The 24969-nt window shown below is 50.0% G+C and overlaps 1 protein-coding gene across 2 annotated transcripts in view; it reads right to left on the bottom strand.

Annotated features, from left to right (window-relative positions):
* Positions 1 to 24969, bottom strand: part of LIN54 (lin-54 DREAM MuvB core complex component) — a 78617-nt gene that overhangs the window by 22450 nt on the left and 31198 nt on the right. The window contains exons 5-9 of one of the 2 annotated variants that reach the window (XM_075352398.1): positions 14397 to 14552; positions 7787 to 8000; positions 6293 to 6366; positions 4553 to 4735; positions 4381 to 4472 (exon numbers count right to left, since the gene is read on the bottom strand). In XM_075352398.1, coding sequence (XP_075208513.1) covers positions 4381 to 4472; positions 4553 to 4735; positions 6293 to 6366; positions 7787 to 8000; positions 14397 to 14552 — 719 coding nt within the window. The remainder of the gene's footprint in view (positions 1 to 4380; positions 4473 to 4552; positions 4736 to 6292; positions 6367 to 7786; positions 8001 to 14396; positions 14553 to 24969) is intronic. The other variant, XM_075352399.1, reaches the window with a different exon arrangement.

Here is a 24969-nt window from a genome sequence, read left to right as displayed (position 1 = left end):
ATCTTATATTGTATGCTAATGAGCGAGGGGACTAGCTCCCTAGGCGTTAGTTCACTGGCCAGTCGCCACCATTTGCATGTTAGTACACCCCTGTGGGTGTGCTATCATGTTAATGAATACGCAGTGTTACAAGATGATCTCACCTCTCACCGCTGCCATCGCGTCCGATGGGGAATTTAGGCTCAGTGCGCATGACTCCGGGGGGGGGGGGGGTTAGGTCATTCGCACTACTTCAGTTTGAAGCCAGGACACGTACACCCGGCTTCATAGTGCACATGACCCAAACTGATGCGCACTGAGCCGAAATTCCCCGACGGGCGTGATGGCAACGGAGAGGTGATTGAGATCATCCTGTGACGCTGCGTATTCATTAGTATGTGAGCACACCCACAGGGGCGTACCAACATGCTAATGGGGGCAAATGGCAAGGGAACTAACGCCCAGTGGACTAGTCCCCTCGCTCATTAGCATACGGTAAAAGATCTTTAAAAATACTTTATCTAAAAATCTCTTTATCTATGCTACTAGATACAGGGACAGTTAGGCAGGGATTAGCAATATGTACACAGAACTGCTCAGGGTTCTGGGTGCATATTGCACCTGACAGGATCCCTTTAAAAGATTTTAGAAAACTGCAACTTCCAGCATCAAGGAAAGTAGATCGGAAACAGTGCATTCCATCTCCAATGGCAATGACATGATGGGATAAGGGGGATTAAAATCCCAGTTATAAATAATTTATTAAAAATAAACTACAGCACGTTTTTGGCTGTGAACCAGCCTTCTTCAGGCATACATCATACCTGAAGAGTGCTGGTTTACAGCCAAAACGTGTTGTTTATTAATTTTAATAAATGGATTTATTGATATTTGGGATATTAATCCCCCTTATCCCATCATGTCATTGGAGATGGAGAGCGCTACTTTCCTTGAGCACTTCTTCTGTTTGGATTCCCCCTGGAGGATTGTCCTGCCGCACATCGGACAAGCTGCAGCCACTTTCATGGAATGGCATTTTGATTAACCTGTATATACTACTCCCAGGTGAGTGCAAAATCCTTCTCTCACCTCTATAATGTTATATGACGGACTGTCTCTTTTCCCTATTCACAAGGAAATTTCTATTACAACTCCCAGCATGTATGAAAGGTAGATAGAGGTGGGCTACTGCCATGGGCAGGTATTAATAAAGATGAGCTAGTTGGACCTTTTCAGGTTGAAAATGAACTCAATCTCAATTCCCAAACCCACTGCCAGTTTTTAGAAGATGCTTTCTTCAAGCAGTTGTACAGGACACATTTTGAATCTTTCAAGAAATTCACAATTTTCTTATGCAGGCCAATGCTCCATCACATGCATTAAAGTACCATATTGCTTGGCTAGCCAATAATCACCTTGAGTGGTTTGTCTGGCCTTGGGGTACAAGTCTGCCGTCACTCTATGTTACTGTAGAACTGTGAATCCTAACAGCGGGCAGTGTGTGCACTTTCAGGATTCTCCGGTGCTAGTGCTCAAGTGATAAATACATTCACTTACCGATTAGACGTTTGCAGCCTCGCTCAATACAAGTCACGATCAAGTCAAAAATAAGACCAAGTATGTCTAGTTGGAATGTGGCCGGAAGTAAGCAAATCACATACTTGCGGTAATGCCCTAGCAAGCTCCCAGCACTGACAACACAGAATTCTGACAACACAAGCACAGAGACCAAAGAATCCTGACAGTCAACATGCTGCGCACTGTAAGGATTACAAGTCTGAAATCACAAGAGGACTTCAGATTTGTACCCCAAACCTGGACAATGCCTTTACTAATGAAAGAAAAATGGCATGGCCCCTTTCCTCACCTGACCTAAATCCTATTGAGAGCTTGTGGACCTTTCTTGAATGGGAAACTTAAGGTGGAGGAAAACAATACAGAGTCTGGGAGGCTGTGGTTGGTGTTCAAAAAGTTGATCGTCAATAGATTAAGAAATTGACAGCCTTCATGGATGGAAGGATTATGACTTACTGAAAAGAACTGTAGCCATAATGGTCACTGCTTACACACTTACACACACACACAAATATACACGTATGTATATATAAAATTATTTTTTTTTTATTGTCTGAAATTAATTTACATTTTCAGTTGTGGTTATTATTCTCATTTTAGCAGATAAAAAATAAACAATTGAGATGTGAAAATGTAAGTTTTTCTAGCAGTTGCATAGTACTTCTGCACACTAATAGTTGCCCAATAATTCACACATAGATATTCTAACAAAGACAAAATCTCACTTTTACTTTCTTAAATATTTAGGTTTACTGACCTTATCGATTGCCCAACCGCACTGTTTGTTCAATAAGAAAATTAATCAAAAATACAAACTACCTAATAGTTATGCACATCACTTAGGAGCCACAGACTGCTTCGTTCACATACCATAGTATACACTGAGACTACTGTATATCGTATTTTTCGCTTTATAAGACGCACCTGATTATAAGACACACCCCCAAATTTGGTGAGGGAAAAGTGAATTTTTTTTTTAATGTTAAATGGGGTCCGTCTTATAATGCCAGTGTCCGTCTAACAAATCATATAGGGTATATGTCCTTCATAGCCCCCCCATCCTAAAATTAGCCCCCTTAATCTGGATATGGCCCCCTTATATTGAATATAGCCCCCTTGTACTGGCACACGTCCCCCAGTGATGCCACATGTCCCCCATTGATGGCACATGTCCCCCTGTGCTGCCCATGGCCCCCTATGGATGGCACACGACCCCCTGTGCTGCCCATGGCCCCCTATGGATGGAAGACATCCCCCTGTGCTTGATATGGCCCCCTATAGATGGCACACGTCCCCCTGTGTTTGATATGGCCCCCTATGGATGGCACACGTCCCCCTGTGTTTGATATGGCCCCTATGGATGGCACACGTCCCCCTGTGTTGGATATGGTCCCCATGCTGCTGCCCATAGTAAAATAAAAAACTTTTTACTTCCCTTCTCCAGCGCTGTCCTCCCTCGTGTCTCCCTCCAAGCTGCTGAGCTCCTGTACTTCCTACTTCTCTGTGCCGGTCATGTGATCGGAACAGCAGAGTGATATCATCTCTGCGTGCCTGATCACAGCGGCAGCAGGGAGACCGGGGAGACACGCTGGAGGAGGTAAGTAAAGAGTTTTTTATTTTACTATGGGTAGCAGCATGGGGGCCATATCTAACGGGGGGGCATGTGCCATCAAAGCCATCAAAGGGGGGCGCAGGCACATATAATATGCGCCGCTCCCCCAGCCCATCACCGCGGTGCGGTTTCAGCACCACGGTGATGGACAGAGGCAGTGCATATTATATGAGCGGGAGTAGGAGATCTCCCGCTGCCTCCTGCAGCCTTCACCAGCCCCCAGAACCGCTCCAGAGCTACCACCACTCCTGGCCCCTGCAGTACAAAATCCGCTTATTCAGATTTTAAGACGCACCCCCTACTTTCCCCCAAAATTTGGGGGAACAAAAGTGCGTCTTATAAAGCAAAAAATACGGTATACATCAAATAGGATACAATAAGACTGTTATCTACATGACATAGAATACACCAAAACTGCTGTATACACATCACACAGGATACACAGACTCTGTATACATCAGGGGACAGCAGCAGAAGCAACATGATGAGACCATAACCTCATATTAATTTTATTCTACATTAGGGGACCCATACCAGAGGGAAAAAAGAAATCAAGACAGCAGACAACCAAGACATATTACATCACCTAACACCGTCACACATAAGCCATATACAAAAAGCTATATATTGTTCTTTAATAATAGAGCTTTCTGAACTATGTAGTCAAAAATAAATTGCTGGAGTGTTTTAAGCTTTCTCCACTAAAATTATGCAAACAAGCCGATCATCACATCCCCGGTACACAAAGACTGTCTTCAGGCATTTACTGGCTCCCTGTTCTGCACCTGTTAATGGATTGTTATTGCGTGCTGAAAGCCATATTTCCATCATATCCCATCAATGGACATAAATGATTATTGTACATTTGTATTTTTTTTTCTTGCAGGCCAAGGATATTTAGAACATTGGAAGTAGACATTAGGAGAATGTCCTTCATTTCTTATCAGTCGGCTATTAACGTCAAATAACGTTTGGATAATGTGGAAAAAATGTACGAGTGAAGACGCTAAACCAGTAAGCTAGGGAAATTGTTCATGTATTCAGTGAGCGCAATGACCGAACAATCCTTCGGCTAGAATCATTTCAGGAATATTTGATAAATATATTGACTATACGCTAATAAAAATAGTGTTGTTCACTGATAAGGTTCACTTTGTCACTGGATTAGGATTATGGATTATGGAGTGTGTAATTGTAAAAGATGCTCTGCTCACCCGTTCAGTGGCACCCGTGGCTGATTCTGTGAACTTTGTGTCCCCGATATTCCTGCATTGCTTGCAATAGATACATAAGACTGCTGCTGCAACTTCAGAAGAAAAGAAATTAACATTTTAAGGCAAAACAAAGACTAAAATGAAATCCCTCACCAACAAGTCATTCACGTACCTGGGTAACATACTGAGCTGGCAGGACGGCATAGCCCATGTTTCCAGTGCCGGGAGCAGGGGTCAGGACAGGAAGATTTGTGAGGTTTGGCTGAATCTGTGCAAGTGGAGTGGCAGGCATAAGAAGTCGCTGCTGTGGTTGGCTTGTAGTCACTAGATTTGTATTTACAGGTTTTGGCGCAACCTAAGCATAGAAATAATTACATACATTAGTATCTACACATACACATCTATATTTGGCACATCACAACATGGCCATATACCCTAAAGGGGAAGATCAATCAGCATTTTAAACATATAAAATAATAACACCTCTATTTGTCTCCGGTGCCAGAGTCATGTCGGCACTGGATCTCCTGGGGCTTGCGTGACATTATGTCTCGTGATCCCTACAGCCAATCAGCGCTGGCTATACGGCCCCTCCTTCGGGCAAATCCAGACATCCGGAGAAAATGAGAGCTGCAGCTGCTCTCTCACATTCCCCAGAAGTCAGTTACATCTAAGAAAAAAAGACTGACGGCAGTACCAAAACTGCAATGTGAACAGGTGCATAACTGAACAGGACATAGAATGACAAAAAGAGACAGTTCAGAGTGCAACTGTCTCTTTTGTTTGCAACGTTACATCTAAAGGAGAGGCGAGTGAAGCCAGCACTAACTGGCCGCAGAGATTGCATAACATAAACATGTCACGCGAGCTTCAGAATAAAAACTGCCATCACAGCTGAAACAGTTGACACCGGAGGCGAGTAGAGGCATTATTATTTTACTGGGAGGAAACGGAGATTGAGAAGGGGCTTTCTGAGTAGTGCACCCCCTTAAAGTAGACTTAAGCAATCAGTTTAAAGCTGCAGTCAGAAGTCATGCGAGAGAATCGGGTCTATTATGTTAATGAAACTCCAATTATTGTTTGATTAGTGTCAGCTTAGTGTGAACAAAAGTTCTTCATTTTCTCCAATCTATGAGTCCTCGAAAATTGGACTTCACTCAGATGTCATCAGAGTGCAGCCACTGATTTCCACGCACCCATAGACTTGAAGGTGTGTGCAGCGTCAGATTTGCGGTGCCATTCATAGCATGCTGTGCTTTTTTTCTCCTGCCGAATCAGCATGAGAAAAAAAAAGAACCAATAGGCACTGCCTCATAGAAGAACATTGGTCTGAGGGTTAGCAAATAAAACAATGGATATCACTTATGTGAGCAAGCCCTTAAAGGGAATCAGTTACCGCGAGCCCTTAAAGGGAATCAGTTACCAGGATTTTGCTATCTTATCTGAGAGCACAATGATGTAGAGATAGAGATCCTGATTCCAGTGATGTGTCACTTAGTTTAATGGGTGCAGCATTTGTGATAAAATCAGTTTTCTCTACTGCAGATCTAGCAGTGCTCAGAATGCTGAGAGCTGTATAACCCCACCCACTCTACGAATTGGCAGCTGTGTACACTGATAAAAATCTGATCATCAGTAGTGCAGGCCAGGGTTACACAGTGCAATTGACTAGGAGGCAAGAGGCACCTAGTCCAATAGTGATAATCTTCTGCTGATAAAACACAGGTTATATTAAATCAGCAAAACACAGCTTAGTAAGTCATACATTCCTGTAATCAGCATCTGTACCTACATCATGCTGCTCCAAGATTACATTGCAAAATCTGATTAAGGATTCCCATCAATACAAAGTTACGCTCAAGAATTCTTAAAATACTGAATATTTGAGGCTGATATGCATATTAAAACTCACTTGTTTTACAGCCTGTGCTGGAACAATGGGAACAGACATCCGCACGGGAGTTGCATTAACCACCATTGGTTTAGCTAGAAGGAAGCAAAAACAAGATATGACAACACTGCAGACACAAATGATTGGCTACCAAAACAGAAAAGGACCTAGACATTGGAATTACACTGTCACACCTCTCAAGGGCCCCCATATTAGATTAACAGTATCCAAACCCACCAATTTCAGCAGAACTGGCCTTAAAAGGTAAGGTGTCGTGGTTTTTTATTTTTGTATTAATAGTGATTATGAAATCAAGTATTTTTAATACAAAATTAAATTCACTTTTTATTTAATTCTAGTTTTACTGAAGCACTGGGGGCTGCCATCTTGGATTTGCAGTGTGTAACTACAATTACTCACCTCCTTTATGGCAGGTTTCTGGGCATAGAAAACCGTAGTCGGACTCTGACCCTATACTTAACACAGAAACAGCGTTTGCTGTCATCAGAACGCGCCCCCTGGGCTGTCCAGATCACAGCAGAGGGAGGCGATCAGCTCCATTTTTGTGGAGCTCACAGCGTATGCTGTGTGCTCCACTTTCCCCCTGTCACCCGCCGGGATGGATGGGGTGCGTAGCGGTGCCGGGTAGCGGTGATTGTACCATAATTGATCCTAGCGTGCTGCTCCCCACTCTGCCACTTACCCCCCCCCCACCTCCCCGCATGTGCTCACCCCCTCACCCCGCGTGTGCTCACCTCAGGTTTCCGCTTCTCGCTGCTATGTACTGTGATCACTGACAGGCCAGGCTTCCGGGGGCGCAGGTCTGAGGTGAGTGCATGCGGAATTGCGATACAGTCAGGGGGTCATTGGGAAACAGTCAATAGTCAGTGAGGCATTGGGAAAGTTAGTAGCGCGTGGGGCATTGGGAAAGTCAGTAGTCAGTGGGGGCATTTGGAAACACTGCGGCACGGGATACAGTGGAGCACTATTCAGCTGGCCTTAGTGACACTTGACATATTAGGATCACTCTGCGGTCACCATCAAAATGGCTCTGCACTGTGATCGTAAACTTCATCTTCCCTTATCCTTTTGGAAACACCCAGCACGGGAGGGGGAGGTGACATCACACACAGGAGAGCAGATTCTGCCCACTTTTACTGCAGTTGTAATGAGAGCTGGTTCTACAGTAGCTCTAAAGCAGGATTTCAGCAGCTGCTCCCCCTAGTGTTTAAGAGTGGAAAAGATCAAACTTTTAATTTTTTTTTCTTTTAGATTTTTGTCAATTAAAACCAAATAATATTATTTAAACATAACATTAATACTTTATATTTTTTCAGTTATGAAAAAAAAAAAAATTTTGACGACACCTTCCCTTTAATAACATATGTATATAAGTTACTATTGGTGACACCATTTTTTCTTGACATAAAATTCTGACGCAGCTCATGTAGTAAATCTCCTCCAATGTTGATAGGTATCATAAAGATAAAGGCAGCCATAAGCAGATGCGCATACCTTGCTGGAGAGGCTGTGTGCTGGTGCTTGGGTTCTGGGTGGAGGGTGTGGAGCTGCTTGCAGTAGTAGCCGTCACAAGCCGGACATAATGAAACTTGCTTCCGGGAACCTGAATTTGCTGTACGTTAGGGGCGGCTGCGAGTGGTATAATTGTTTTAAACTGAGGTGTATTGACACCACTAACAGCTATAGTTTGAACAGTTGGTTTCACGGCCTGGAAAAACAGAAAATGGTATCCTTTTTAAGATCTATATGCTGATGGAATTAATGGTGCTAAATAAGTGGATAAATATCTTATCTATATGGATTTATATGTATTGTATGGACTTACACACATCTACTTTATGACCACATTTACCACCAATAAAAAGAGAATTTTGTTACTTACCGTAAATTCTTTTTCTTATAGTTCCGACATGGGAGACCCAGACCATGGGTGTATAGCTTCTGCCTCCGGAGGACACACAAAGTACTACACTCAAACGTGTAGCTCCTCCCTCCTAGCATATACACCCCCTGGTAGCCAGTCCTAGCCAGTTTAGTGCAAAAGCTGAAGGAGGACATCCACCCACAAGTCGAGACAGAGCAAAACCCGGAACAACCGGGACCTCTGTCTAGAACAACAGCCGGTGATAACACACGGAACAAGAAACCTGCCAACAGGCAACAGGGAGGGTGCTGGGTCTTCCATGTCGGAACTATAAGAAAAAGAATTTACGGTAAGTAACAAAATTCTCTTTTTCTTCATCGTTCCTTATGGGAGACCCAGACCATGGAACGTTCTAAAGCAGTCCATGGGTGGGAATAAACAGAAAAACTGAGAAGTAGGTGAAACCTAACTTCACAAATGGGCGACAGCCGCCTGAAGGATGCGTCTGCCCAAACTCGCATCTGCCGAAGCAAGAGCATGCACTTGGTAGTGCTTCGAAAAGGTATGCAGACTAGTCCAAGTGGCAGTCTGACAGACCTGCTGAGCCGTAGCCTGGACCTGAAAGCCTAAGAGGCATCGACAGCTCAGGTCAAGTGTGCCTTGATCCCCGGCGGGAGATGAGTACACTGGTAGGTATCGGAAATGGCCGACCTAAACCAACGAGCCAGGGTCGGCTTAAATGCCGAAAGGCCCTTACGCTGACCAGCGGTCAGCACAAAAGAGAGGTGCACCGCCTAAGAACAGCGGTGCGAGACACATAGATCCGGAGCGCCCGCACCAGATCCAGAGTATGCAACGCCCTTTCAAAGCGATGAACAAGAGCCGGACAAAAGGAAGGCAGGGAAAATGCCCCGGTTAAGGTGGAAACAGCAACCACCTTAGGGAGAAAGTCCGGAGTCGGACGGAGAACCACCTTGTCTTGATGAAGGGAGGGCTCCGAAGAGAGTGCAGCCAAAACAGAGACTCCCTTGAGGGAAGTCATGGCCACTAGAAAGACCACTTTCTGTGAAAGACTAAACAAAGAAACCTCCCTAAGAGGCTCAAAGGGGGGTTTCCGGAAGCCGTGAGGACCGAATTAAGGACCCATGGCTCCAAGGGCCGCCGGTAAGGCGGAATGATGTGAGATGCGCCCTGCATGAAGGAGCGCACCTGGGCCAGCCGGGCGATACGCCGCTGGCACAACACTGACAGAGCCGAGACCTGTCCCTTAAGGGAATTGAGGGATAGTCCTAGCTGCAGACCGGACTGTAGAAGGGACAGGAGGGTCGGCAAGGCCAAAAGGCCAAAGGATACTTCCGAGCTCGAGTCATAGTGGAGATGACTTCAGGAGGAATACCAGAAGTCGTCAAGATCCATGACTCAAACGCCACGCCGTCAACCTGAGAGCCGCAGGTTCTGGCGGAAGTACGAACCTCGTGAGAGAAGGTCTGGACAGTCCGGGAGATGCTATGGCACCTCTACGGACAGACGGAGCAGGTCAGGGTACCAAGCTTGCCTGGGTCAGTCTGGAGTAATGAGAATGACCCGACGGCCCTCCTTTCTGATCTTGCGCAGGACTCTGGGCAAGAACTAGAGGGTGAAACACGTAAGACAGACGAAGCTGGGACCAAACTTGAACCAGTGCGTCTGCCGCAAAAACCTGAGGATCGTGGAGCCACGGTTTGCCGGCTAAGACAATCTGCCTCCCAGTTTTCCACGTCTGGGATGTGGGCTGCGGATATGGTGGACTAGGAGTCCTCCGTCCACTGAAGAATGCGATGAACCTCCAACATTGCCAGGCGGCTGATGTCCCGCCCTGGAGGTTGATGTAGGCAAACGCTGTAGCGTTGTCTGACTGGACTCGAATGTGCCTGGCCGCCAACAGATGGTGAAAGGCTTAGAGAGCTAGAAACACAGCTCTGATTTCCAGCACATTGATCCAGAGGGCTGATTCGGACAGAGTCCAAGTGCCCTGCGCTCCATGGTGGAGATAAACTGCTCCCCAGCCGGATAGATTAGCATCTTGGTGAGGATCACCCGGGACGGAGCCAGGAAGGAGCGTCCCTGAGACAGAGGGGACGAAGCCACCGCTGAAAAGAGCCCCTGGTCTGTGGCGAAGCCACCGCCCCGTGGAAGGAGGAAGTCCGCTTGTTCCAACAGCGGAAAATATCCAGCCGCAGAGGACGCAGATGGAACTGGGCAAGGGAATTGCTTCCATTGACACCACCATCTGATCCAGCACCTGTATTAGGTGCCTGATGGAACGACGTCGACCGCCAGCGGAGGGACTGCTGTTTGACTAAGGGCAGCTTCACAAGTGCCGACAGAGTCTCGAATTGCGTCCCTGGGTATGTGAACTTCTGGGTCGAAGTCAGAGTGGACTTGGACAGAATGACAAACCACCCGAATTGGTTAGAGTGGCGAGAGTGAGCGAGGCACTCCGCTAACAGTCTGCACTGGATGAAGCCCAGACTAGAAGGCTGTCCTGGACAAAAGGATCACTGCCAACCCCTAGAGGTGCAGGACCGCAATCACAGCTGCCCCGACCTTGAGAATACTCGAGGGGCCGTGGCTAACCCCAAGGGAAGAGCCACGAATTGGACCATTCTGATTGCAAAACATAGCCAACGCTGGTGTGAAACTGCGATTGGCACATGCAGATAGGCATCTCTGATGTCGATGGATGCTAGGGAGTCTCCTTGGGTCATTGATTGATCGCAGAGACTCTATGCGAAACTGCCGCACCTGAACATGCTTGAGAAGCTTGAGATCCAGGTCGGAAGGCACCGCCCTCCTCGGGTAGTAGGAATAGATTTAAGCAGAAATCTCAGAACCGATCCCAGTCGGGAACCGGTACAATTACTCCAGTGGCCTGCAAGAATGCCACAGCCTGTGAGAAGGCGGCGGCCTTGGAGCAGAGGGGAGTTGACAGAAAAAAATCTGTTTGGCGGGCTGGATAGAATTCTATCCTGTAGCCGTGGGAGATGTATCTCGCACCCACTGATCGGAGACGTGTTAAAACCATACGTCGCCAAAGTGGGAGAGCCTGCCACCGACCAAGGACGTTGCTGGCGTGGCCAGATAGCCAGGAGGAGGCTGACTTAGCGGCAGCATGTCCTGCGGTCTTCTCGTGCACCATTTGGGTTTACGATCCTTGTCTGAGCCAGTGGACGAGGCCGAGGGCTTAGAGAACGATCAGATGGAGGAACAAAAAGAACGAAACCTCGACTGATTCCTGCCCTGGACAGGTTTCCTGGTTTAGGTTTGTGGCATAGAAGAAACTCTTCCCGCCAAGAGCTTCCTTAATAATTTCATCCAGTTGTTCCCGAACAGTCTGGTCCCAGCAAAAGGGAGCCCAGCAAGGAACTTCTTTAGAAGCATCTGCCTTCCACTTCCGAAGCCACAGGAGCCTGCGGATAGCGAGGAAATTAGCCGAGGCCACCGCAGTGCGGTGAGAGTCTCCAGCATGGCAGACATGGCATAGGATGAAAAGACTGAAGTCTGGAAGTTAAGGCAACCATTTTGGGCAAAGAGTCCCTGTGAGGGAATGCATCTCCTCTAGAGAAGCAGAAATGGCTTTGAAAGCCGTACTGCTGCAAAAGCTGGGGAGAACGAGGCCCCTGCCGCCTCCATACAGATTTGGCCAGAAGGACAACCTGGCGGACAGCAAAAGCCGTAAGTGAGGAGCCATCAGCCACTGATACAACGTCCGGGCTGAGGCTCTAAACACCGGAGGGACCACCTTTGGTGAATGAGCCCACTCCTTGACCACCTCTGGTGGAAGGGGAAAACTGTCATCAGAACCACGCTTTGGGAAGCGTTTGCCAGAGCAGACCCTGGGCTTGGTCACAGTGGCCTGAAAACTGGAGTGGTTAAAGAACACACTCCTTGTTCTCTTAGGCAAGGTAAACTGGAGTCTTTTTGCCAGAGAGGGTTGCTCCTCTGATACTGGCGGATTGAGGTCCAGTACAGAATTAATGTACAGTGGGATCCTTAGAGAGGTGCCGTCAGCCACTGATACAACTATCCGGGCTGAAATACTAGACACCGGAGGGACCACCCTTGGTGAATGAGCCCACTCCTTGACCACCTCTGGTGGAAGGGGGAAACAGTCATCAGAACCACGCTTTGGGAGCGTCTGTCAGGACAGGCTCTGGGCTTGGTCACAGTGGGCTGAAAACTGGAGTGGTTAAGGAACACACTCCTTGTTCTCTTTAAGGTATACCGATGCCTTTCTGCCAGAGGGGGATACTCCCCTGATACAGGCGGATTGAGGTCCAGTACAAATATAATGGACGCAATCAAATCATAAGCATCTGCATCACCTTCGGACAGATCAATGGTACATTAAGTAGCGTCCGAGCCCCCAGTAAAGACATCCTCCACGTCCAGTGAGTCAGTTCGTGAATCAGAGCTGCGGGACGGGGAAGGACAGGGGACCCTGCGTCTCCATTTTAGGAGGACGGGGTCTGAGACCAGATGAAGAGTCCTCTGAGAGCTTGCTGAGCGAGCCGTAGCAGCAGAAGCGCCCTGAGAAGGGGGCTAATGCATGCTCAGCACCACCGGAGCAGCTGGAGGGACCACTGACGAGCCTCCAGGCTGAGGGACCACTGTGTTTATGTGCTCAGTACAGGCAGTACGAGTCTACATGCAGTGCATATTAAGAACAGCCTTGCAGCCTTGCTCTATGTGAGACATGCTGCAGAAGTGGGGGCTCTGTGAGGGAATGCATTTCCAGAATGACCCCCAGCAGAGTATATAAACAGAGAATATAAGCAGCTGCACAACTGGAGGTTGTGACTTGCCAGACCGTTTAACATACATTTCTGTGCCCTCCAGTCCCCCAGCCCAGGCCCCCATTTGTCACAATGTGGTATCTCTGTGCCTATACAGACATTGAGAACGCTGAGAAAATGGCGACCGGAGCGAGGAGAGGGGGCGGGGCCTACTCTGAGAGCGGGCAAATGAGGTATACAGGGAAGGGAATCTTTCCTCAGTGAGGAGTGTCCGTTCCCTGTGCTGAACAGCCGCTGGGCGGAGCCGCACTGTCCCACTGCATGCTGACATGCAGGGGGAGTGAAACCGAAACTAGGCCTCAGGCGAAGCCGGGGCCTAGATTTAAACATGCGGCCAGCGTGCAGGCACCATCGGCGCGGTTCTCCAGTGAAAACTGGAGAACCGGCCGGAAATGTTACCACAGTCATATAACACACTCCCCCCAATAAATAAAGTACAAGGGACCCCTGGAAAGACCACTTTCTGTGGTAAAAAGTCTCATACTTAGCTTTTGAGACGCAGGTGCCAGGTCCCTGGGGGGGGTTAAACGCTCCGTCCGACAGGATCCTGAACAGGGCTGCGGATGGAGACCGGTCTCCTGCAAAGCAGTGAGAACCGTGATGGCTCCCACTTCAAGCCAGAGCCCCAGGGGATGGTGAAGGAGCGCGGCATGTGAAGGCTCCAGCCTTGTAAAGTCAACCTGAACAACACCGCCGACACAGTGGGGTGAGAAGGGACATGCCGGGAGTCCAGACTGGACCCGCTTTTCTTCCAAATCTTTGAAATCCAAAAAATCAAAAATCAGAGAATGCATGTGTGTGTGACCTCCTGAACACAAAGCATTGAAACTGGCTAGGACTGGCTACCAGGGGGTGTATATGCTAGGAGGGAGGAGCTACACGTTTGAGTGTAGTACTTTGTGTGTCCTCCGGAGGCAGAAGCTATACACCCATGGTCTGGGTCTCCCATAAGGAACGATGAAGAAAAAGCTCTATTTAATGGGGTTGTAGGAGATATATATTTATGGTATCATAGGCTTGAAGGCATCCAAAATAAGAAACACACCTGTCAGTCAGCTCCACCTCTGCCTCTCCGACGCTGCCCTAGCCTTTATTTACAGGCTGCATCCGTGACGTAGTGTCATATGACCTGTGTAACCAATCACCAGGCTCAGCGGCTCTGACAATGTAGATGGCGCAAACAGCTGAGTCCAATCATTGGCTAAAGTCATCACCTGTGTTCTAGTTAGGAGCCGACTACTGCAGTCAAGCACCGTGGCAGTGACGGAGAGGCATGGTGGACCTGGGAAGGAGGAGTAACTGCTGCCTTTGCTTTTTTAGAATATTTACATCCTTTCTTTGTTGTCAAATACTCAGCAAACAGATGAAGAGTCATAAACTTGAAATAATGATGAAGTGGAGCTACCTGGGCACTTGTGCTATTAGTGACGGCCTTGCCAGGAGAGGAGGCATTCGATGACTGCACAGTCAAGAGCTGCTGGCCGAGAGCTACACTTATAGGCACGCCAACTGTTTTCTGTGGGGAATTAGCAGGCTGTGAGCTCACAGGCACCATCGTTACCTAGAAAACAACATTAGATTTACCAGGAAAACAAAAGGACCATAATGCATGATCTGCGGTTATAAATTCACACGAGATGGACAATAAAAAGCTAAAGCATTAACTGTATATAAACAGGTTGATGAAGCACACCACTTACACCGACAACAGCATGTAAAAAAGCCAGGATGTGCCGTATTGGGCGCTTCACATTTCATTAAAAGGATTATTTATTACCAAGTAATGGTGCAGAAACACGGATTTAAAAAACAAAAATGGAACAATTTGCACATGAGCTACATAAAGATTAGGCATGTTCTATTAAAGGGAAGTTGTCACCAGGTTCTCGCAACCCTGAGCACGGCATGATGTAGGTACATAGACTCTGCTTCCAGCCATGTGTCACTTACGGGGCTGCTTGCTGCAGTTTTGATAAAACCATTGTTTTAACTGCTGCAGATCTAACAGGTATCTGGATGGTGAGTTTGTAGAATTCTACCCTCACAACTGATTAGTGGGTGAGGTTGATGGCGGCAGGTGTACTAGATCTAGTGATATCTCCTGCAGATGAAGCACTGAATTTTTTTAAAACTACAGAAAGCAGCCTAGTTAAGCCGGCCATTAGATGCGATCCTCCAAACAATATCCCACTCGGCAGCCATCTTGGCTAGCTCTCCCATAGATTTACTATACCCATACCCCTATATGTCCGCTCACGTGTTTGATATTTCCCTGGTGCGTGTGTGTGTGTGTGTGTATTATATGCGCACATTATATATATATATATATATATATATATATATATATATATATATATATATATATATATATATAATACACATATATATATACACACATATATATATACACAAACATATATATATATATATATATATATATATATATATATATATATATATATACTAGAAGGTGGCCCGATTCTACGCATCGGGTATTCTAGAATTTACGTATTGTGTAGTTCATGTATGATTTTTGTTTATATATATATATATATATATATATATATATATATATATATATATATATATATATATATATATATATATATATATATATATAGATGTTGTTGTGTGTAGTTACCAAGTGTTTGTGTAGGGCGCTGTACATGTTCTGGGTGTTGTCTGGGTGTGGCGGGGGGTGAGAGCGGTGTTGTATGTGTGTTGCGTTGTTTGTGGAGCGCTGTGTGTCTGTCGCGTTGTGTGTGTGTGTGTTGCGCGGTTTGTGTGGGTGTGGTGTGTTTTGGGGGGAGGTATGTTTTGTGCAATGTGTGTGTTGTGCGGTATGTGCGTATATTTATGTATGCCGCGGTGTTTGTGTGTTGGGTGTTGTGTGAGTGCAGCGTTGTCTGTGTGTGTGGGTGTCTGTGTATGGCGGTGTTTGTGGTTCCGTGTGTGTGTGTGTGTGTGTGTGTGTGTGTGTGTGTGTGTGTGTGTGTGTGTGTGTGTTGGGGGAGGTGTGCACCTCCCATCGTGCTCCATCCCCCATGCTGCGCACCCCCCCATCATGCCCCATCCCCTATGCTGCGCATTCCCCATCGTGCTCCATCCCCCATGCTGCGCACTCCCCATCGTGCTCCATCCTCCATGCTGCGTACTCCCCATCGTGCTCCATCCTCCATGCTGCGTACTCCCCATCGTGCTACATCCCCCATGCTGCGCACTCCCCATCGTGCTACATCCCCCATGGTGCGCACCTCCCCATCGTGCTACATCCCCCATGCTGCGCACTCCCCATCGTGCTACATCCCCCATGCTGCACACTCCCCATTGTGCTACATCCCCCATGCTGCGCACTCCCCATCGTGCTACATCCCCCATGCTGCGCACTCCCCATCGTGCTACATCCCCCATGCTGCGCACTCCCCATCGTGCTACATCCCCCATGCTGCGCACTCCCCATCGTGCTACATCCCCCATGCTGCGCACTCCCCATCGTGCTACATCCCCCATGCTGCGCACTCCCCATCGTGCTCCATCCTCCATGCTGCGCACTCCCCATCGTGCTCCATCCTCCATGCTGCGTACTCCCCATCGTGCTCCATCCTCCATGCTGCGCACTCCCCATCATGCTCCATGCCCCATGCTGCGCACCCCCCATCGTGCTACATCCCCCATGCTGCGCACCCCCCATCGTGCTACATGCCCCATGCTGCGCACTCCCCATCGTGCTACATCCCCCATGCTGCGCACTCCCCATCGTGCTACATCCCCCATGCTGCGCACCCATCGTGCTACATCCCCCATCGTGCCACATCCCCCATCGTGCTACATCCCCCATGCTGCGCACTCCCCATCGTGCTACATCCCCCATGCTGCGCACCCGCCATCATGCTCCATCCGCCATGCTGCGCACTCCCCATCGTGCTACATCTGCCATGCTGCGCACTCCCCATCGTGCTACATCCCCCATGCTGCGCACTCCCCATCGTGCTACATCCCCCATGCTGCGCACCCCCCATCGTGCTACATCCCCCATCGTGCTACATCCCCCATGCTGCGCACTCCCCATCGTGCTACATCCCCCATGCTGCGCACCCCGCCATCGTGCTCCATCCGCCATGCTGTGCACTCCCCATCGTGCTACATCCCCCATGCTGCGCACTCCCCATCGTGCTACATCCCCCATGCTGCGCACCTCCCCATCGTGCTACATCCCCCATGCTGCGCACTCCCCATCGTGCTACATCCCCCATGCTGCACACTCCCCATTGTGCTACATCCCTCATGCTGCGCACTCCCCATTGTGCTACATCCCCCATGCTGCGCACTCCCCATCGTGCTACATCCCCCATGCTGCGCACTCCCCATCGTGCTACATCCCCCATGCTGCGCACTCCCCATCGTGCTCCATCCTCCATGCTGCGCACTCCCCATCGTGCTCCATCCTCCATGCTGCGCACTCCCCATCGTGCTCCATCCTCCATGCTGCGTACTCCCCATCGTGCTCCATCCTCCATGCTGCGCACTCCCCATCATGCTCCATCCCCCATGCTGCGCACCCCCCATCGTGCTACATCCCCCATGCTGCGCACCCCCCATCGTGCTACATGCCCCATGCTGCGCACTCCCCATCGTGCTACATCCCCCATGCTGCGCACTCCCCATCGTGCTACATCCCCCATGCTGCGCACCCACCATCGTGCTACATCCCCCATCGTGCTACATCCCCCATCGTGCTACATCCCCCATGCTGCGCACTCCCCATCGTGCTACATCCCCCATGCTGCGCACCCGCCATCATGCTCCATCCGCCATGCTGCGCACTCCCCATCGTGCTACATCTGCCATGCTGCGCACTCCCCATCGTGCTACATCCCCCATGCTGCGCACTCCCCATCGTGCTACATCCCCCATGCTGCGCACTCCCCATCGTGCTACATCCCCCATGCTGCGCACTCCCCATCGTGCTACATCCCCCATGCTGCGCACTCCCCATCGTGCTACATCCCCCATGCTGCGCACTCCCCATCGTGCTACATCCCCCATGCTGCGCACCCGCCATCGTGCTCCATCCGCCATGCTGCGCACTCCCCATCGTGCTACATCCCCCATGCTGCGCACTCCCCATCGTGCTACATCCCCCATGCTGCGCACCTCCCCATCGTGCTACATCCCCCATGCTGCGCACTCCCCATCGTGCTACATCCCCCATGCTGCACACTCCCCATTGTGCTACATCCCCCATGCTGCGCACTCCCCATTGTGCTACATCCCCCATGCTGCGCACTCCCCATCGTGCTACATCCCCCATGCTGCGCACTCCCCATCGTGCTACATCCCCCATGCTGCGCACTCCCCATCGTGCTACATCCCCCATGCTGCGCACTCCCCATCGTGCTACATCCCCCATGCTGCGCACTCCCCATCGTGCTACATCCCCCATGCTGCGCACCCCCCATCGTGCTACATCCCCCATGCTATAATAGTTCTCCTATTATACTCAGAGAGAAGTATAATAGGAGGACTGTAATAAGAGGAGTAGTCCTGGGGGGAGAGGAGTATAATGCCGGCTCCCTGCACATGTGTACCGGGAGCCGGTGTACACTGGTAACTATGATACACATCGGGTAACTAAGGGACCTTAGTTACCCGATGTGTATAATGGTTACCAGCGTTCACGGGCTCCGTCAAGATCCCAGCATCGCAAGGTTATGTCTGGCGCTGCTGGGATCGTGACGGAGCCGGTGTAGAAGCAAGCGATATCCCAGGATGTTGTGAGTGTGTGGATGTGATGTGTGAGGTGTGTGTGAGAGTGAGTGTGATCTGATGTGTGTGTGTGTACTCAGCTGGGAGTCGGAGCTCCGTGTCAGTTGGGCCAGAGCGAGCGTGCATTGCGTGAGGGGGGCGGGGCCTGCAGAGAGCCGGGGCGAGAGGCCAATCCGTGTGGGGGGGCGGGGCCATGGCGAGCCCAGCGGCCAATCAGCTTTGTGTCACCGTAAGGACACAATTTTGGAGCATGACAGACAGACAGACAGACAGAATAAGGCAATTATATATATAGACTAGAAGGTGGCCCGATTCTACGCATCGGGTATTCTAGAATTTACGTATTGTGTAGTTCATGTATGATTTTTGTTATATATATATATATATATATATATATATATAGATGTTGTTGTGTGTAGTTACCAAGTGTTTGTGTAGGGCGCTGTACATGTTCTGGGTGTTGTCTGGGTGTGACGGGGGGTGAGAGCGGTGTTGTATGTGTGTTGCGTGTGTTGCGTTGTTTGTGGAGCGCTGTGTGTCTGTAGCGTTGTGTGTGTGTTGCGCGGTTTGTGTGTGTGGTGTGTTTTGGGGGGAGGTATGTTTTGTGCAATGTGTGTGTTGTGCGGTATGTGCGTATATTTGTGTGTGCCGCGGTGTTTGTGTGTTGGGTGTTGTGTGTGTGCAGCGTTGTCTGTGTGTGTGGGTGTCTGTGTAGGGCAGTTGTTTGTGGTTCCCAGTGTGTGTGTGTGTGTGGTGTGTGGTGTGTTGTGCAGTGCGCGCGCGTGCGTGCGTGTGTGTGTTGGGGGGAGGTGCTCCATCCCCTATGCTGCGCACCCCCCATCGTGCTCCATCTCCCATGCTGCGCACTCCCAAACGTGCTCCATCTGCCATGCTGCGCACTCCCAAACGTGCTCCATCCGCCATGCTGCGCACTCCCAAACGTGCTCCATCCGCCATACTCCGCACTCCCCATCGTGCTCCATCCCCGATGCTGCGCACCCCCCCATCATGCTCCATCCCCGATGCTGCGCACCCCCCCATCATGCTCCATCCCCGATGCTGCGCACCCCATCATGCTCCATCCCCGATGCTGCGCACCCCCCCATCGTGCTCCATCCCCCATGCTGCACCAGCATCAGCCTCTCTGCCCCCAGCATCAGCTTCTCTGCCCCCAGCATCAGCCTCTCTCCTCCCAGCATCAGCCTCTCTCCTCCCAGCATCAGCCTCTCTCCTCCCAGCATCAGCCTCTCTCCTCCCAGCATCAGCCTCTCTCCTCCCAGCATCAGCCTCTCTCCTCCCAGCATCAGCCTCTCTCATCCCAGCATCAGCCTCTCTCCTCCCAGCATCAGCCTCTCTCCTCCCAGCATCAGCCTCTCTCCTCCCAGCATCAGCCTCTCTCCTCCCAGCATCAGCCTCTCCTCTCTGTCCCCAGCATCAGCCTCTCTCCTCCCAGCCTTCCCCAGCATCAGCCTCTGTCCTCCCAGCCTCCCACCCTCCCCCAGCATCAGCCTCCCTCTCCCAGCATCAGCCTCCCCCAGCATCAGCCTCTCTTCTCTCAGCCTACCTCTCCCAGCCTCCCTCCTCCCAGCCTCCCTCAGCATCAGCCTCCCTCTCCCAGCCTCCCCAAGCATCAGCCTCCACCAGCATCAGCCTCTCTCCTTCCAGCCTCCCCCAGCATCAGCCTCCGCCAGCATCAGCCTCTCTCCTTCCAGCCTCCTCCAGCATCAGCCTCCCTCTCCCAGCCTTCCCCAGGATTAGCCTCTCTCCTCCCAGCCTCCGTCCTCCCAGCCTTCCCCAGCATTAGCTTTCCCCTCCCAGCCTCCCTGAGCATCAGCCTTCCCCAGCATCAGCCTCTCTCCTCCCAGCCTCAGCCTCTCTCCTTCCAGCCTCCCCCAGCATCAGCCTCTCTCCTTCCAGCCTCCCTCAGCATCAGCCTCCCCTTCCCAGCCTTCCCCAGGATCAGCCTCTCTCCTCCCAGCCTCCTTCCTCCCAGCCTCCCCTTCCCAGCCTCCCTCAGCATCAGCCTTCTGCTCCCAGTCTCCCCCAGCATCAGCCTCCCCAAGCATCAGCCTCCACCAGCATCAGCCTCTCTCCTTCCAGCCTCCCCCAGCATCAGCCTCTCTCCTTCCAGCCTCCCTCAGCATCAGCCTCCCGTTCCCAGCCTTCCCCAGGATCAGCCTCTCTCCTCCCAGCCTCCTTCCTCCCAGCCTCCCCCTCCCAGCCTCCCTCAGCATCAGCCTTCCCCTCCCAGTCTCCCCCAGCATCAGCCTCCCCAAGCATCAGCCTCCACCAGCATCAGCCTCTCTCCTTCCAGCCTCCCCCAGCATCAGCCTCCCCAAGCATCAGCCTCCACCAGCATCAGCCTCCCTCGTCCCAGCCTCCCCCGCATCAGCCTCCCCCTCCCAGCCTCCCCCAGCATCAGCCTCTCTCCTCCCAGCATCAGCCTCTCTCATCCCAGCATCAGCCTCTCTCCTCCCAGCATCAGCCTCTCTCCTCCCAGCATCAGCCTCTCTCCTCCCAGCATCAGCCTCTCCTCTCTGTCCCCAGCATCAGCCTCTCTCCTCCCAGCCTTCCCCAGCATCAGCCTCTCTCCTCCCAGCCTTCCCCAGCATCAGCCTCTCTCCTCCCAGCCTCCCCCAGCATCAGCCTCCCCCAGCATCAGCCTCTCTTCTTCCAGCCTCCCCCAGCATCAGCCTCTCTCCTTCCAGCCTCCCCCAGCATCAGCCTCCCTCTCCCAGCCTTCCCCAGGATCAGCCTCTCTCCTCCCAGCCTCCGTCATCCCAGCCTTCCCCAGCATCAGCCTCTCTCCTCCCAGCCTCAGCCTCTCTCCTTTCAGCCTCCCCCAGCATCAGCCTCTCTCCTTCCAGCCTCCCTCAGCATCAGCCTCCCCTTCCCAGCCTTCCCCAGGATCAGCCTCTCTCCTCCCAGCCTCCTTCCTCCCAGCCTCCCCCTCCCAGCCTCCTTCAGCATCAGCCTTCCCCTCCCAGTCTCCCCCAGCATCAGCCTCCCCCTCCCAGCCTTCCCCATGATCAGCCTCTCTGCTCCCAGCCTCCTCCAGCACGCCGTGCTCCTCTGCCGACACTCACACACCCGATCGCATCCACTCACACACACCCGATCGCATCCACTCACACACACCCGATCGCATCCACTCACACACACCCGATCGCATCCACTCACACACACCCGATCGCATCCACTCACACACACCCGATCGCATCCACTCACACACACCCGATCGCATACACTCACACACACAGACACTGACGATATCGCACATACGCGCTCACAGTCACAACATCCGGAGATACCACATGCTTCAGGCCATGTGATCCTCCGTCAGGTCCTGGAAGGTCACATCGAGGCCGAGAAGCAAGCGATATCGCCGGATGCTGTGATTGTGTGGATGCGATGTGAGGTGTGTGTGAGGTGTGTGTGAGGTGTGTGTGAGAGTGAGTGTGATCTGATGTGTGTGTATGTTTGTGTGTGTGCTGTTATGTGCGCAGGACCTTGATGCGCTTGTAACCATGCGAGCATGGTTACCAACGTATCCACACCACTCCCGTGCGAGCGGGGGCCGGGGGGGGGAGTACAGTACTCACCTCCGTGACAGCCGTGTCAGTTCGGGGAATGCGCGGGGGGGGGGGGGGGGGGGGGTTGTACAGTACTCACCTCCGTGACAGCCGTGTCAGTTCGGGGAATGCGCGGGGGGAGGGAGGGGGCGGGGCCAGAGCTAGCGTGCATTGCGTGAGGGGGGCGGGGCGTGGCCGAATTGCCAATGCCTGCAGGGTGCCGGGGCGAGAGGCCAATCTGTGGGGGGGGCGGAGCCTGGGCGAGCGGCTGGCCAATCCGTGTGGGGGCGCAGCCTGGGCGAGCGGCCAATCCGTGTGGGGGGGCGGGGCCATGGCGAGCCCAGCGGCCAATCAGCTTTGTGTCACCGTAAGGACACAATTTTGGAGCATGACAGACAGACAGACAGAATAAGGCAATTATATATATAGATACACATATATATATATATATATATATATATATATACACATACATATATATATATATACATACATATATATATATATATATATATATATATATATATATACATACATATATATATATATATATATATATATATATATATATATATATATATATATATATATATATATATATACACACACACACACACACACACACATCTATATATACATATAGATATACACATATATAATATATATACACATATATATATATACAGTTAGGTCCAGAAATATTTGGACAGTGACACAAGTTTTGTTATTTTAGCTGTTTACAAAAACATGTTCAGAAATACAATTATATATATAATATGGGCTGAAAGTGCACACTCCCAGCTGCAATATGAGAGTTTTCACATCCAAATCGGAGAAAGGGTTTAGGAATCATAGCTCTGTAATGCATAGCCTCCTCTTTTTCAAGGGACCAAAAGTAATTGGACAAGGGACTCTAAGGGCTGCAATTAACTCTGAAGGCGTCTCCCTCGTTAACCTGTAAACAATGAAGTAGTAAAAAGGTCTGGGGTTGATTACAGGTGTGTGGTTTTGCATTTGGAAGCTGTTGCTGTGACCAGACAACATGCGGTCTAAGGAACTCTCAATTGAGGTGAAGCAGAACATCCTGAGGCTGAAAAAAAAGAAAAAATCCATCAGAGAGATAGCAGACATGCTTGGAGTAGCAAAATCAACAGTCGGGTACATTCTGAGAAAAAAAGGAATTGACTGGTGAGCTTGGGAACTCAAAAAGGCCTGCGCGTCCACGGATGACAACAGTGGTGGATGATCGCCGCATACTTTCTTTGGTGAAGAAGAACCAGTTCACAACATCAACTGAAGACCAGAACACTCTCAGTGAAGTAGGTGTATCTGTCTCGAAGTCAACAGTAAAGAGAAGACTCCATGAAAGTAAATACAAAGGGTTCACATCTAGATACAAACCATTCATCAATTCCAAAAATAGACAAGCCAGAGTTAAATTTGCTGAAAAACACCTCATGAAGCCAGCTCAGTTCTGGAAAAGTATTCTATGGACAGATGAGACCAAGATCAACCTGTACCAGAATGATGGGAAGAAAAAAGTTTGGAGAAGAAAGGGAACGGCACATGATCCAAGGCACACCACATCCTCTGTAAAACATGGTGGAGGCAACGTGATGGCATGGGCATGCATGGCTTTCAATGGCACTGGGTCACTTGTGTTTATTGATGACATAACAGCAGACAAGAGTAGCCGGATGAATTCTGAAGTGTACCAGGATATACTTTCAGCCCAGATTCAGCCAAATGCCGCAAAGTTGATCGGACAGCGCTTCATAGTACAGATGGACAATGACCCAAAACATACAGCCAAAGCTACCCAGGAGTTCATGAGTGCAAAAAAGTGGAACATTCTGCAATGGCCAAGTCAATCACCAGATCTTAACCCAATTGAGCATGCATTTCACTTGCTCAAATCCAGACTTAAGACGGAAAGACCCACAAACAAGCAAGACCTGAAGGCTGCGTCTGTAAAGGCCTGGCAAAGCATTAAGAAGGAGGAAACCCAGCGTTTGGTGATGTCCATGGGTTCCAGACTTAAGGCAGTGATTGCCTCCAAAGGATTCGCAACAAAATATTGAAAATAAAAATATTTTGTTTGGGTTTGGTTTATTTGTCCAATTACTTTTGACCTCCTAAAATGTGGAGTGTTTGTAAAGAAATGTGTACAATTCCTACAATTTCTATCAGATATTTTTGTTCAAACCTTCAAATTAAACGTTACAATCTGCACTTGAATTCTGTTGTAGAGGTTTCATTTCAAATCCAATGTGGTGGCATGCAGAGCCCAACTCGCGAAAATTGTGTCACTGTCCAAATATTTCTGGACCTAACTGTACATATACACACACACAATGTAAATAAAAGTGAGTACACTCCTCACGTTGCATCAAATTGGTCTTCATGGCTGTTGTCCCAGAAGGAGGGACATGGATTAGTGGAACCATGTACTAAGGTCTGGTGAAACCAAGATAAACTTATTTGGTTCAGATGGTGTCAAGCGTGTGTTGCGGGGCAACCAGGTGAGGAGTACAAAGACAAGTGTATCTTGCCTATATTCAAGCATGGTGGTGGGAGTGTCATGATTCGTGTTGCATGAGCGCTGCTGGCTGTGGGGAGCTACAGTTCATTGAGGGAATC

The sequence above is a fragment of the Anomaloglossus baeobatrachus genome, chromosome 1 (assembly GCF_048569485.1).
Source record: "Anomaloglossus baeobatrachus isolate aAnoBae1 chromosome 1, aAnoBae1.hap1, whole genome shotgun sequence".
Lineage (NCBI taxonomy): Eukaryota > Metazoa > Chordata > Amphibia > Anura > Aromobatidae > Anomaloglossus > Anomaloglossus baeobatrachus.
The sequence above is the reverse complement of the archived record's forward strand: the minus strand, read 5'-3'. Positions and strand labels throughout refer to the sequence as shown.